Source organism: Periplaneta americana, chromosome 5, assembly GCF_040183065.1.
Source record: "Periplaneta americana isolate PAMFEO1 chromosome 5, P.americana_PAMFEO1_priV1, whole genome shotgun sequence".
Lineage (NCBI taxonomy): Eukaryota > Metazoa > Arthropoda > Insecta > Blattodea > Blattidae > Periplaneta > Periplaneta americana.
In genome coordinates this window covers 91,965,474-91,980,681 of record NC_091121.1, presented here as the reverse complement: position 1 = coordinate 91,980,681, position 15,208 = coordinate 91,965,474, and the positions used below count along the sequence as shown (strand labels likewise).

At 35.0% G+C, this 15,208-nt stretch overlaps 2 protein-coding genes across 2 annotated transcripts in view; one reads left to right on the top strand and one right to left on the bottom strand.

Moving 5' to 3' along the window:
* Positions 1 to 7,432: 7,432 nt before the first annotated feature.
* LOC138699982 (circadian clock-controlled protein daywake-like) overlaps positions 7,433 to 15,208 on the bottom strand; it is a 32,922-nt gene continuing 25,146 nt past the window's right edge. The window contains exons 4-6 of the mRNA XM_069826235.1: positions 13,718 to 13,860; positions 10,822 to 10,971; positions 7,433 to 8,314 (exon numbers count right to left, since the gene is read on the bottom strand). Of these exons, the coding sequence (XP_069682336.1) occupies positions 7,575 to 8,314; positions 10,822 to 10,971; positions 13,718 to 13,860 (1,033 nt within the window). The 3' untranslated portion in view covers positions 7,433 to 7,574. The remainder of the gene's footprint in view (positions 8,315 to 10,821; positions 10,972 to 13,717; positions 13,861 to 15,208) is intronic.
* Hacd1 (3-hydroxyacyl-CoA dehydratase 1) overlaps positions 7,913 to 15,208 on the top strand; it is a 136,083-nt gene continuing 128,787 nt past the window's right edge. Inside the window, exon 1 of the mRNA XM_069826237.1 lies at positions 7,913 to 8,014. The gene's annotated coding sequence lies outside the window, so the exon portion shown is untranslated. The remainder of the gene's footprint in view (positions 8,015 to 15,208) is intronic.

Sequence of the window (15,208 nt, the reverse complement as noted above, 5' to 3'; positions counted from 1 at the left end):
TTCTTCATTTTCAGTTTGGTTGTTTTTCATGGCAAATGCTTGTGACAACTATAGCGGATTATAAAATTTCAGCTGTATGCTAGCGTTGATTTTAGACATTACGTTTCCTCACTTTTTCCCTGTCAGAGCCCTATTGTTGTTCGATTCCTAGGCTATAGTCGGTTCGCATGACCAACAGAATGACCGATTGATCGACCGACCGAACGACTAATAATTGACATATTGACCAACCGACCGAACGACTCATAATTGGACGGAGTTACGCAATAAGATACCAAGCACCAGAAACCTGTTTCGAGATATTGGACATTGAAATAAATCTGTTTTTTTATAAAATATTTTATGCAAGAAGTATTATAACATTCATACTTTTACAAAAAAAATAATACCAAACAAGGCTAACTGATATTGATAAGAGAACAGCAGTTTAATTAATATTCAAAAGCAAAACAAATAAATTAATTTTATGCAATAAACGAATTTTTGTTTATAAATAGCAGCAAAATTAAGATATCCTATTCTTAATTTTTTCAGAGTTAAATTTTCTAACCATCAACAGATTTGTACAAATATCTCAATTTTTTCAAGATTGATCGGCCGACCGAACTACTCATAATTGACAGATTGATCGATCGACCAATTTTCCTTTCCATATTCCATAGATATTACGTCAGTATTGTAGTTTTCAGATGCGGAACAAGTAAAAAACTTATATAAAACATGTATACATTAATTCAGTCTACAAGTATAAAAAATCCATCAGTTACATAGAAAGCGTACCTATTAACTCTGTTCAAATTTTTTCTCTTGGTCCTTTAAAGCTTTAAGATAATCAGGAAGTGTAATACTGATAGTGAAATCTTTTCTCTCCTAACAGCTGATACTAATATAGGATATGTGGAAATTGGATTTGTGTCTCGTATTAAAATGGTGACTGTTCTGATTGCTCCTAAATAATTGATTCTAACGCAAAACATCAGGGAAAGAATATAATCACAAGCTAAGGTCAAGATTTATAGATTAAAATATATATATATATATATATTTTTACGTGGTATCCTTTTATGCAATGAATGAATGAATGAATGAATGTCCTATGTAGACTAGGACCTCCTCCGAGAGGGGAAAGTTCGTGTACGTGGCTTACGTGGTGAGCTACTTCATATGAACAGATGATTTACAATCCCACTTTAAGCCTTGCATTGATATTTACAAATACAGTTTATCAAAGTTTTTTTTAGTCTTTTTGAGATTGTTCACTAGCTGATGCCACACGTTCCTGTCACGAGCGATGTTGGGCCAGTGAACTCCTATTTGATGCTTGAATGTGTCCGCCCATCTTCTTCTTGGCCTATATTTTATTATAGAATGAAAATATGAAAAGTATGACATTCAAAATGTCTTATTACGTCTTGCAGCACGTGCTCAATGCTCGTAACTCACGTTTGCATTACACTCACTAAATGGACACGCGTAACAGGCTAACAATGGCTCACTGTGCACATATATTTATGACCTATCTTTTCCAAGAAGTGTGAATAGTATTCGTGAATTCGATGCTGATCGGTTCCATCCCCAGACGACCTAATAAAACACCAGTGTCCGAAATCTCAAACCCTTAATTTCTATATCGACAGCGGACACTCATCCGTACTACCCAGTAGCCCGCAGGTTTTCATCTTAGTATGGAGAAAATACTTTCTCGATAGCCATAGTGTTAATTTTTAAGATAAACATTCTGTGTTCATTATCTCTCCTCCAATAAGAGCTTACAGGAAATTAACGCACATGAAAAATACACATCCGTAAACAAGATATGTTTGACAAAATTTACGTAATATATTAAAAAGTAAAAAAAAGTCTAACTTCTCATTACGGACGATTGCCCCTACAAGCCTCTCCCTTGCCTGCGCCCCTAGTACAACAATATTACTTTGTATTGTATTGTATTGTATTGTATTGTATTGTATTGTATTTATTTATTTACATTTCACGGTATTTGTACATCGCTTCACAACTAGAATATGAAACATGTCAAACGAGAAATAAAAAAAATCTTACTCACAGTCTAGTTGAAATATATACAGAAGAGTTTTACACTATAGTCTACTAGTACAACACAAGTTTTAGTATCAATACTTAATACAACACAGAAATATTCATGAAGCGCTGTTGAATGTCATGAATTCACCTACAGAATAGGAGGCGTGAGAAATTAGGTACTTCTTTAATTTGGCCCTAAATAATCTTATATTTTGAGTTTGATATTTTATATCCATAGGAAATGTTTACTGCCACATAACGCACTCCTTTTTGATAACACGATAGACTTGTCGATGGAATATGAAAGTCATATTTTTTAAATTCTATGAACTGCTGAATTAGTTACAAATTTATCACGATTATATACGAGGAAATTGATTAATGAAATAATATACTGACAAGCCATGGGCATTATTTGTAGTTTTTTTTAAATTTCCTACACGATTATTGATCAGATATTTTGCATTCGACAGATAATGGAGAAAAAATGGGAGTATAAGGATACAGTGCATCAGTTATTCATAAATTTCAAAAAGGCATATGACTCGGTTAAGAGAGAAGTTTTATGTAATAATCGTATTGAATTTTTATATTCCCAAGAAACTAGTTCGATTAATTGTAATGTGTCTCAGTGAAAAGTACAGCAGAGTCCGTATAGGTCAATTTCTGTCAGATGTGTTTCCAATTCACTATGGGCTAAAGCAAGGAGATGCACTATCATATTTACTTTTTAACTTTGTCTAGAGTATGCCATTAGGAAAGTCCAGGTTAACAGAGAGGGTTTGGAATTGAACGGGTTACATCAGTTGCTTGTCTATGCGGATGACGTGAATATATTAGGAGAAAATCCACAAAAGATCAGGGGAAACACGGGAATTTTACTTGAAGCAAGTAAAGAGATAGGTTTGGAAGTAAATCTCGAAAAGACAAAGTATATGTTTATGTCTCGCGACGAGAATATTGTACGAAATGTAAATGTAAAAATTGGAAATTTATCTTTTGAAGAGGTGGAAAAATTCAAATACCTGGGAGCAACAGTAACAAATATAAATGATACTCGGGAGGAAATTAAACACAGAATAAATATGGGAAATGCCTGTTATTATTCCGTTGAAAAGCTTTTATCATCCAGTCTACTGTCAAAAAATCTGAAAGTTAGAATTTATAAAACAATTATATTACCGGTTGTTCTTTATGGTTGTGAAACTTGGACTCTCACGTTGAGAGAGGAATATAGGTTAAGGATATTTGAGAATCAGGTGCTTAGGAAAATATTTAGGGCTAAGAGAGATTAAGTTAGAGGAGAATGGAGAAAGTTACACAACAAAGAACTGCACGCATTGTATTCTTCACCTCACATAATTAGGAACATTAAATCCAAATGTTTGAGATGGGCAGGGCAAGTAACACGTAAGGGCGAATCCAGAAATGCATATAGTGTTATTTGGGAGGCCGGAGCGAAAAAGACCTTTGGAGAAGCCGAGACGTAGATGGGAAGATAATATTAAAATGGATTTGAGGGAGGTGGGATATTATAATAGAGAGTGGATTAATCTTGCTCAGGATAGGGACCAATGGTGGGCTTATGTGAGGGCGGCAATGAACCTCCGGGTTCCTTAAAAGCCAGTAAGTAAGTAAGTCCTACATGATTACCTAGATTTGGCACTACTATTATTGTAATTACTCTTTCTTGTTATAGGAATATATTGTTACTATTTGTAGAATTTTCCAAGTATATTAGTCCAAAACTCATTAGCGAGCGGAAGTACGCAAAGTATATTGTTTTTAAGGTATTTATATTTACTATCTCTTGCATAGATCTAATAGCAAAACATGCTGAATTTAGTTTAGGGATAATTTCTCTAATATAATTTTTCCAATTTAACTAATTGATTTTTCAGCCAAAAAATTTGATGGTTCTTTTTATTAGGGGCCTGTTGTTAATTATTGCGTTTGAAATTTACGAACTTGAATTTGGGTAGAATTTAAATTTAATTATGTTAGTTTTGTTACGATTTAATACTAATTTACTGGTTGAGAACCAATCACATATTTTGAGGAGAATTGCCTCTGTTCAAAATGTTCTCCGGTCAGTTCTTACCTACTGAATTAGACTGATCAAATGAGAGAGATAGAAAGTTTTGGTAGAATGGAAGAGAGAAACGAGAGTATCCAGAGAAAACCCTCTGAAACCTCTTTGTCTGCCATAAATTTTCTCAACACCAGACTGGGGATCGAACCTCGGCCGTCCGGATGGAAGATCAGCGCGATAGTTCTCGGCTACAAATTCGGCCATAATAAACTACATATATTATCAGGGGTGTTGAAATAAGCTATCATTTATTGTCGCATAAAGTATTCCGTCACAATTGTGACATAAATCGTCCTTGTGCCGAATTACATAAAAGATCACTCAGAAGGACGGGAAGTTAAACATAGATAAATACCGAGCATTGAAAATCAATATAATTGGCTCCTCCGCTACAATTAGAGAGAGAGAGTGAATTTCACACACTGTAAGATTAGTCTGTACGATGCAGCCAAGGACGAGGTTCTATATTACATCACCAGGATTGAAAACCTCATGTCAATGCCAAAAAAATTCTTGATCTCATTCTGTGTTCCTCGACCGTAACAAACAGATTTGATGACATGATTACATAGCGATCGTACATCAAATATAAAATAACGATTGCAGTGGGAAAATAATCTCATTAAATATTCAAACTTGATGCTACTGGATAGGATCTGTACACATGTGGAAAATAACAAATATAAAGTATTACGTCCAATTGTTTCAATATTTAAGTTCAAAATCCTTTGAAAATGCATACATTTTAGTTTAGAAGAGGTGTAAATTGAATTCTTTCCATCACAACATTTCGAAGATTAGGTCTGTCGTCTATCTTAGTCTTCAATTTTTCCAAAAATGGTGTGATCAAGAGTGCCTACTTATTGGAGTCACTACAAAGCTAGTCCTCGTCCGAGGCTGAGTGGTTAGCCTCTCTGCCTTCCACCGTGTCCACCCGAGTTCGATTCCCGAATCGGACACGAAGGAATTTGTTGTGGACAATATGGGTGCGAGGAATTTTCTCGGATTTTCACAGTTCTCTCACCATTATAATAATTCCACAATCACCATGAATTAATTATATCCCGATTAACTACTATCACAGTCTAGTATATACAGTCACGAAGCTCAATACGTAGTAAATATGCATCCATAGATAGTTGCTAACCACTAGGATCGCTAATAACGCCTCATTACAGACAATGCGAAATAGTACCGGCACAGTCTATTGTTCCTAGCACCCTCACAATTCAAGCTTCGTGACTGTATATACAAGACTACTATCGTGTAGCTCTCTCTCAAAATTTCAGAAACTCTAACTGTTGAGACTTTGAGGCCACATTAAGACGCTTAGAAAATCACATAAATTGTAGACCTGTATCTCATGAGCAGGCAGCGCATTTTCGTTCCCAAACAAGTTAGAGAAGTTATCGGTTAGTACATCCTGGCCGTTCAGAATTCAATCTCTGACGCTACGAAAGGTATAGTTCAGTACATAATAATAATGGATCATGACAACTGTAGGTGGGATTTCTAATAAATTGAAATGGTCTGTCCAGCTACTTTTTGACCATATAAATGCACTAACACTGCGAAACAAAATATTACAAAATATTAGTGCTACGTATAGTAGAAAACATAATTAGATAATAATACTGAACTAGCATATAGAATATATATTGTACAACATAATAGTAAACATGATACACATTAACTGTATATAGTCTATATACAATATATGCAATTAATTCATGTAACAAAATCAGTTCTGTTACGGTGAACAAAATATATAGCCTATTCTCAGATTATGAAATTCATATCTTTGACCATAATTGTCAGTAAAAAATTGTTTAAGCTAAGAAAATGTTCTTCCTACGTTACATGACGTTACAGGGACATAATTATATACTAACAAAAAGCAATATACAAATTAACAATATTTATATTTTACACAATGTATGCAAATAATTCATTTATCGAAACCTATACGCGTTGCAATGAACGAAAATATACATTCTGAGGTAATGCTAATCTTTTATAAATGTCACATAAAATTTGTTTAAACTGAGAGAATGTTCTTTCTCCGTCACATGACATTACATCATTTCACATAAATCACAGAATGTTTCCATTTCTTATGCTAAAATGGTCCTTCCGAAATTCGAATATAACCAACTGTAACGTAGATCTTGCTGGGGGTATTCTTTTGAAAGAAATAAAATAAAGAAGAAATAAATATTCTACATCTTGATTACACAACGTTCAACACTATATCACTTCGGAATATGCATTATGTGACTTTCTCGTGTTAAATTCTATCGTACCTGGTTTACATGTTTCGACCTATTATTGGTCTTCTTCAGAACTGGTCGTTGCTGTCTTGGCGCCTCTTATTTTGTTTCCTGTGGGGGTGTGTTTGTGTAGTGTAATGTGGAGTCACGCAGTCTTTGACTCGAAATAAATATTGTATATTTTACAAATTAAGTTAAATTAATTTAGGCTCTAGCGACATTGAAATGGGACAAAATTGTGTTCAGAAACGAGCCCACTTACAAAATTATTTAAAAATACAGATCAAAATGAAACGCAATATAACATAGATTGATAAATTAAAATACTATTAACACAAAAGTCGAATGAAAATTTGACTTACTCAGTATTAGAGTCAGATCACAATGTATTCGTAACTTGGTGTTTTACATAAACATCATTGATAATAGAGTGTCTGTATTGTACTACGATTAATAGTCTATGCGTACCTGTTTGCAATTTACCCTGCTTATGAATCCACGTGACGTAATAGATGCACCAGAAGAAACTACTCGATCCGCTGTACGTTTGAGAACACACCTGAATAGACTCAACGCAGAGTGGATATGTAGCCAGCTTTTGGCTAATCCCATGGTTGATAGATTTATCAAGAAAATTGTCACGTCATGTGATGAAAAATTCTCCTGATAAATTGATAAATCTATCATCCATGGGATTAGCGATAAGCTGACGACATATCGATTCTGCATGGAGTCTATTGAGGTGACAATTCATGTAATACAGCTCTACAACGTCTGTAATTTTCTAAGCGTCTTAATGTGGTAATGTATTTATCGTTTGCATTATTAAGCTCTTCTAACAACCTACAAGTATGTACTCTTTTGTGTTTTTCGAAACTGAAATGATAAAGAAAAGAAGCTTTTATTGCATAATGTTGGCCATGGTAAATCAGCGTTTTGACAACTGAGCTACCAAGGCGGCTACATTTCATTTTTGTGGTGGTCTGGCTTATAAGTGTGCATTGAAGATATAAGGAAGAAAGAAGCACAATCTTTACGTTCTTTATTTCAATATAAATTAAGTTACAACTATTCAAAACATTATGAAAATAGATCCATCACTAATTTATCATAATTACAGAATTACAGTAATCTGAATAGTGACCGTTTCCGAGGAACTACAGAAAATGTTATTTTTCATCCTTAGTTGCCGATAAACCCGTTGATGGAGTGTCTGGCAACTTTGTAGCTGTTGAACAAGATGGCTTGTCAGTTCCTATCTCTGTCACATCGGAACTTGTTGAATCACATTCATTTATGGTGGTTTCGTTAGCTATTTCCTCTAATGGTTTACCAGAATTCGTTTCATTTTTCTGTGCCGTATCTTTATCTGAAGAAACATCAAACAGCTTGGATGAAAAATTATTCGTATAAAAATTTGGTGAGTTTACTATTTTCTCTCCGTTACTCTTACTAGATAGAGATCCTAATTTTTCTTTGTCATCTTGTGGCGGTTTTGTTGAATCTGTTGTTTCATTTATTTCAGATGCTGGTAAGCTCGGCTTCTCACTCGTAGTGCCATCTTGTGCTTCAAGTAGTGACAAATCAGCTGCTTCACTTAAATCAATTGGTAAGTCTGTTGTGACATAAATATCACCAATTATATCTAACAACTCTGCCATATCGTTTGTAGTAGCTACTACCTCTGACGTTTCCAGTGATGAATTATCAGTTGAATTCGAATTTTCATTTTTGTCTAGAATTACTTCTTCTGTACTATTTGTCGGGAAGAGCTCCTTGTAAGGAATCTTCAAAAAGATATTGTTGACATACTTTCTCATCTCTCGATCGAAAGTCTCGCTAATATTTGCACTTAATCTTCCATAAAGTATCCTCCAAGATTTGTTGATGAAGCGAAGAATTGCTTTATCTGCAAAATCACAAAATGAATTGCTTAAAAGGTATTAATTTTCAGAAAAAAATTGTTTAATGGTGTTAGTGATGTGAATGCATGATTGACTGTACAGTGTGACCCCAAAACTCGCTCAGTCTATTTGGACATTTTTATGATTTATATCGTGGTGTTAGATATTTTTTGCTAATGTACCCCCAAATACATGGTGGGATATGAAGCTATGTACTGGATTAATATTTCTTAGGACAGGGACTAATGGCGGGCTTATGTGAGGACGGAAATGAACTTCAGGGGTTTTTTAAAAGCCATTTGTGGGTATTATTATTATTATTATTATTATTTTTATTATTATTATTATTATTATTATTATTATTATTATTATTATTATCAAGGAGGGTATTTTTATTGGGCCTCAGATCCGTAAACTCTCAATGACCACCATTCTGTAACACTGTTAAATGATAATGAACAGATGACGTGGGATGCTTTCCGAAACATTCTGGCACAATTTCTGGGAAACGTGAGTACTTGAAAAATATAAAGAACTAATGAAACGTCTAATATCATCCTACCAAATAATGGTGTTCATTATGTCGCTCAAAATACATATTATGTTACACTACCATTTAGACTTTTTCCCAGATAATTACGGTGAAGTGAGTGATTAGCATGGAGAGCGTTTCCTCTAAAAAGTTTCCACAATCGAGAGACGATACCACGACCGGTGGAGCATCTCTATACTTGCTGATTATTGCAAGGGATGTTCCAGAGCTGGAATACAAGCGACAGGTAAAGAGGCGCTATTTGTAATATAGAGATAAGCTATGGTTTTGTTAGTTACACCGTATAAAAATACATTAATAATGTACCCAATATTTTCTTCAATTACTCAAAAATCATAACCACTCCAGCATATTAATGTCACTTTCGTATTCAGCAACTAAAAATGAATAAGGGAATGTGCTGTACTTTTAATTTCCGAAGCACAAAATAAGCTAAAATTTGTTGTCCAGTGTTTTATAAGAAGTATAGTAAAATAAATATGACAGGATTTTTAAATATCTAGTCAGAGTGATTCGTACCCTTTGAGACAACCCCGCGATCCCTCAGGGTACGCGTACCATAGATGAATACCATTCATATATGCTTTACGATTATGTTTTAGGCCTATATCATTATATTTTAAGCTTATTTTCTTCTAAAACAACGCCAATCCTTGTCTAAAAGTCTGTGCTATTGTACATGTCACTTGAAAACTTGCTCAATCCATAGACCAGTGGATTAAAAAAGTTAGCGCAGTCCCTCAATGAAAATGGACTTAACGCATTTTAGGATCACACTCTTCAATCTACCTCCAAATTTGAACTATTCGTATTTTAAGTTTGTATATATGTTTATACATTCAAAGATAACGCCATAAAGATAAATAGGGCCTATGCAAATAAGTTCCCAACACATTCATATATTCGAAAAAAATATGCCAATTAACTAGTAAATTATAAACTAAATTCGTTATGCAAAGATCAGAGACCTAGTAAAACTCAAACCTGGAGGAAAACCGGGGACTAGTACTGGAAATAAACCTAGCACAGAACCGCTGCATTTTCGTTACCATTATACTTAAAAGTTTCTACTTACTGTTTCCGACACCATGTTACTAATTTATTGCTATTATATTATACTTAACTCGAGAAATTTTAGTTTCAACCTTCTACGTCTTAATGCTATATGCTAACCCGCATTAACCATCGCCATCGCCTATAAGATTACTTCCTGTTTTGTTACTTTAAAAACTGGGAACCAGTGTAATTCTTGCAAAAGTTCAAGGCTTTCACTATCGAAACAAGTAAATGCTTGAATTAAAGAAGCCATAAATTAAGATGAGAGAAGGACAAATATTTCCACAGCTCATTTCTTTTGGAGTTTAATTAGATGTTTGCTTTCAAATTTTTGGAAACCTGCAGAAAAGCGCCAGAGGCAGAATTAGTGGTCGCTGAGGCTAGCCAATTGGTTGTTTGGTGGCTTTATTAAAATAGTATATTTGAATAGGTCTTGGGCTCTATTGTTTAGATAAACCAGACTAGCACAATAATACTTGTCAGGTAGGGTTTAGTGGATTTACGGTTGAGAAGCATGCCGGGCGTGCACGATTGTGACACTTGAACTGAACATTCAACGTCAGTCGTTGGTGACATATTTAACGATGATTTTCCCTAGAATTATGATCGAAATGGTGTAATGATAAACATAAGACAAACACATCTCTTTCCTAATGGGAACGAGGTGAATGTCAATCTAAATTGTCTTGTGGCTCGAATATAGGTGCACGATGGAGTTTCAATAGAACACCCTGGCTACCATCTGAATAACAACGGAGGACTGCCATGTATTTATGTATTTTAATTTTAAATTAGTGGACACTAGTTAAAAAATTTACATTCTTTACTATGACTATATAGTTGTCAATAAAATTATTTTACACAAATGAGATGATGTTTGGAATATATATTGTCAGTCCTTACTTATCTCTTTGTTTCCAGTAAACAGATTGCTTGCGTACAGCTTAAACTTCTCAATATTACTATTCAATCCGAACTTCCTGATTTCCATGTATTGCGTGCCGTTAATCTCCACTAAATCTCCACGCAATTGCCATGTTGAGTTAACATTCTCTGAAAGCAAGAAACAATAAAAATAATTAACTGAATATGTTGCTATGACTTTGTACATTATACCCTCCATAAATTTTATTTATGTTGTTATATTTAATTTATTTCTGCTTGATTTAAGTGACGATAAACTTAAAGTAGCATGGTGAAAAAAAAAAGCTAGAATTAAAATAATTATGCGAAATGTTACCACCTCTTCTGGATTTGAAGTAAGACATGTATATGAGCTAGAACAGGTCTGGGCTCTAATAACTCAACTGAGTCACTGCAGACCACCGCTTAACACCCCACTCCACCTTTCCTGGCTGAGACAGTAATGTTTTGGTGCGGTACGAGCAGGTATGAAGGTCAGTGACCGGTTGTATCAGGCGAGCATAGTAGCTTTTACGTACTTTCGGCTTTCGCTGATCGCCTAAAATCCACCACAGATGCACAGAGCCTTACTGCGCGTTTGTTTGTAAGGCGGTATTTCTCCGTCCCTTTCACTTCTCCTCTTATTTCCAGGGCTGAGCTAGAACAACCAGTCTATTATTAAGCAAATTCGTATTTTGCCTCTGAACTGGTAGTATAGTTTCAGCATGGTTTATATGAGGTGCACAATGACTAAATTTTAGGTCTTAATGCTTCGGATCAAATTACTGTAGATTGCCCTGCTTGAAACGATCAGTTTCTGGTTTTAGATGCGAAGGATTCGGTGATGCACTTTCCAACGACTTCCGAGCTTTATAAATTTCTCCCACGCAGGAAGTGTACTATGAAACCTATGGTAATCTGAACTCGTTCGTTTTCATTCGCTGTATTTTCGTTTTCATTCGTTACATTTTCATTTTAATTCGTTATATTTTCGATTTCATTCATTATATTTTTATTTTAATTCGTTATATTTTCGTTTTCATTCGCTACATTTTCGATTTCTTTCCCTACATTTTTGTGTTCATTCGCTACATTTTCGTTTTCGTTCGGTATATTTTCATTTTCGTTCAGCATATTTTCGTCTTCGTTCGGTATATTTTCGTCTTCGTTCGGTATATTTTCGTTTTCGTTCGGCATATTTTCGTTTCCATTTTGTATATTTTAGTTCCCATTTGGTATATTCTAGTTTCCATATGGTATATTCTAGTTTTCATGTCGTCCTCTGTAGCGCAGTTGGTATAGCGCTGGCCTTCTATGCTCGAGGTTGCGGGTTCGATCCCGGTCGAGATCGATGGCATTTAGGTGTGTTTAAATGCGACAGACTCATGTCAGTAGATTTACTGGCATGTAAAAGAACTCCTGATAGACAAAAATTCCGGCACACCGACGACGCTGATATAACCTATGCAGTTGCGAGCGTCGTTAAATAAACCATAATTTAATTTTTTCTAGTTTTCATTTGGTATATTTTAGTTTCCATTTGATATATTTTCGTTTTCATTCCGCATTCATCATATTTTTGTTTTCATTCGGCATATTTTCGTTTCTTGGCGAGCGGTAGCGTCGCCGTTAAGGCGTAACGCTACAAAGCCGGAATGTCGCGGTTTCGATTCCCGATGGGATCATGGATTTTTTCATTGATCTAATCTTTCCAGCCGCACTATGGGCCTGAGGTTTCCACAGCCTCTAACGAGGCATTTCCTTAGGAGTAAAAGCGGCGGGCACGTAGGATTGACATCCATACTGCCATTAACTTGTCGACTGTATGTTATGATGGGAGCCTTGACCTCTCGCCCCACTCTCTGGGCCGATTTGACCTGTAATTGGGTTGACCTTACCTTTTGCCTTTACCTATATTTTCGTTTTCTTTCGGTATATTTTCGTCTTTATTCGATTTTGGGTACGCTTTTATTGAGTTTGTTTATTTGCATTCGATTTTGTTTGGTTTTGTTTTCTTTGGGTTTGGATTTCAATTCTGTTCGTTTTTGTTTTCATTAGGTTTGGTTTTGTTTTTCCGAAGAGGTGCCGTTTCCGTTCTACAAACTGAACAAAACATTATTAACATCTATTATTTTGGAGCCATATGAAGAATTGTATTTACGAGAGTCTCGTCAAATCGAAGGCACAAATTCAGACCGCGACTGAAAATATCCAACACCTACAAGGAATTTTGAGGGAGTGTGTCAGAACATGCTTCATAGGTGCAATATTTGCCATGGAGTTGGTATTCGTCATTTCGAGCGCTCTTTTAGTACCCGTTACAAGAATGTAAGAAACAATAACAGAAACAGCAATTCAGTTTTTCGTGTAGTGACACGGGGATGAAATAGGTATTTTCAGCATGTATCGTAATAATAGCGTGTCTTGTTGTGGTGGATTTCTAACAGAACCTACATATAACCTATATTCTCTACAAACGTAGGAGCTTTTGGAGCATTCACTTATACCCTCTACAATAGTTTTGTTTCAAAAAGTCTTGCACTTAAATTAAGAAGAATAAATGAGTACCGGTACTTCATATTATGGTACTCTCCTTCTAAGATTTTCATATTACTTGTGGTGTTTATTATACTTCCATACGTGGATATTTTTCCCTTTTCATTTGACATACAAGTGGAGTTTCCATAACATGGAATCAACATAACCTGGATAACAGCCTTATGGTCTAGGTGGGATTTCAGTCTACGACCATGGTTTTCATAGTAGTGTTCAAACTTGAGCCATTGCATACCGCCGTAGTTTGTTTCAATATTATTCCTACTTTACCAGACAACATAATATTAAACTATATTGAATTTAAGATGAAACAGAGTAACAACCTTCTAACCATACTTACCCATACTTAGATTGTAATTACCGGTCCCGTTCATTTTGAAAAGTATAATTTTTCCTTCTGTTGCATATTCACCCTCAATTTCTATGGAAGGATGAAAGAAGTCGATGTCCATTTCAAATTTGCGAGGATTCGTCAGATTCGACCTGAAAAAACAATAGCCTATTTACTATTGTATTTAATGAAATCAGAATCTCTAGTACAAATATATGACAATCTTGCAAGAATCAGAAGCTTCTTAATTTATAGGTAACTAATTCCGCCGAAATTCAGTAGTAGTCAGAGCATCCAGTCATGAAATTAATGGGTGTGAGTTGAAATTCCGGTTTAGTCAAGTTACCTTGTTCAATTTTAAATCTAACTTCAGTAAAAACAACAAGTGACTACTCTGCAATTATTTTCGCATTCATTTCGTCATGCCATTATCTAATAAGGGGTACTGATATATAGTTAGCCTTGGATTTTCGTTGTAAACATAAACGAAGGCAGTTACCATGGAAAGAGTGTTGTTGGCAAATAGTTATTCCATTTTTATGATCAAAAGTTAGCTGATTTTACATTGTCAATTTTTTAAGAAATTACGTGTATAAAAATTCAATCTGGACAAAATTTAGTATCGGTCGGCGATAAAATTTCTATTTCTTTAAGGGTTGTCCGGCAAGGAAATTCAGGTGTTTATGATGAGAGAGACGGAATTTAAGAGCGGAAGAACGGAGATCAGAAATGAACACAGTGTTTGAAGATCTGTGTGGCCACTCCAGAAAATATTGATGCTGTGCTTGGCCTGATTTTGAAGGATCAACAACTTGGGCACATCAGATTCTTGAAATGCTCTTATGAATGTGTCTTTCATGTCCTACATCATGATTTGATGATTTGGATAAGAGAAAATTGCATGCCAAATGGATTCTATTTACTTGAACGCTAATCAGAAAAGACTGAGTGACATTTATTTCTAAATCACTTTGCTTTTAGAGTTCAAAAATCGGCAGGAGAGATTCTCGCTTCACTTTTTAGGGACAAGACTCAATAATTATGACAGACTAGTTACAAAAAGTAAAACTGTATTGTCATATCAACGATAATAACTAAGTTTCTGGAATAAAATTGTGCAGAAAACTTGTTAGGTGGTGAGCAAGACAGTCACGGTCAGTATTTATTTTAAAGAGGGTTACCTTTTATCTTCTGGGAATATTGATCCATTCCAGACTCTAGGTGAAGGACTTCCAACTTTTGTTTTCTGAAGCCTTATTCTATCCTATTTTCATTTAAGATTCTGGTCTTACTTTGGATGTAGTTTTAATTGCGGATATGAGGTATTCTTCTCTACAGTCTGTAGGATATTGGATTCTTTTTTCGCGAGTTGGTCTGCCGTTTCGTTCCCTATTATCACGCAATGTGATGGAATCCATTGTAGAGATAAATGCTTTCCGATATTCTGTAGTCGGTAAATGAATCTGTAGCTTCTCTTCTATTTATGGTGTTTGACTTTAT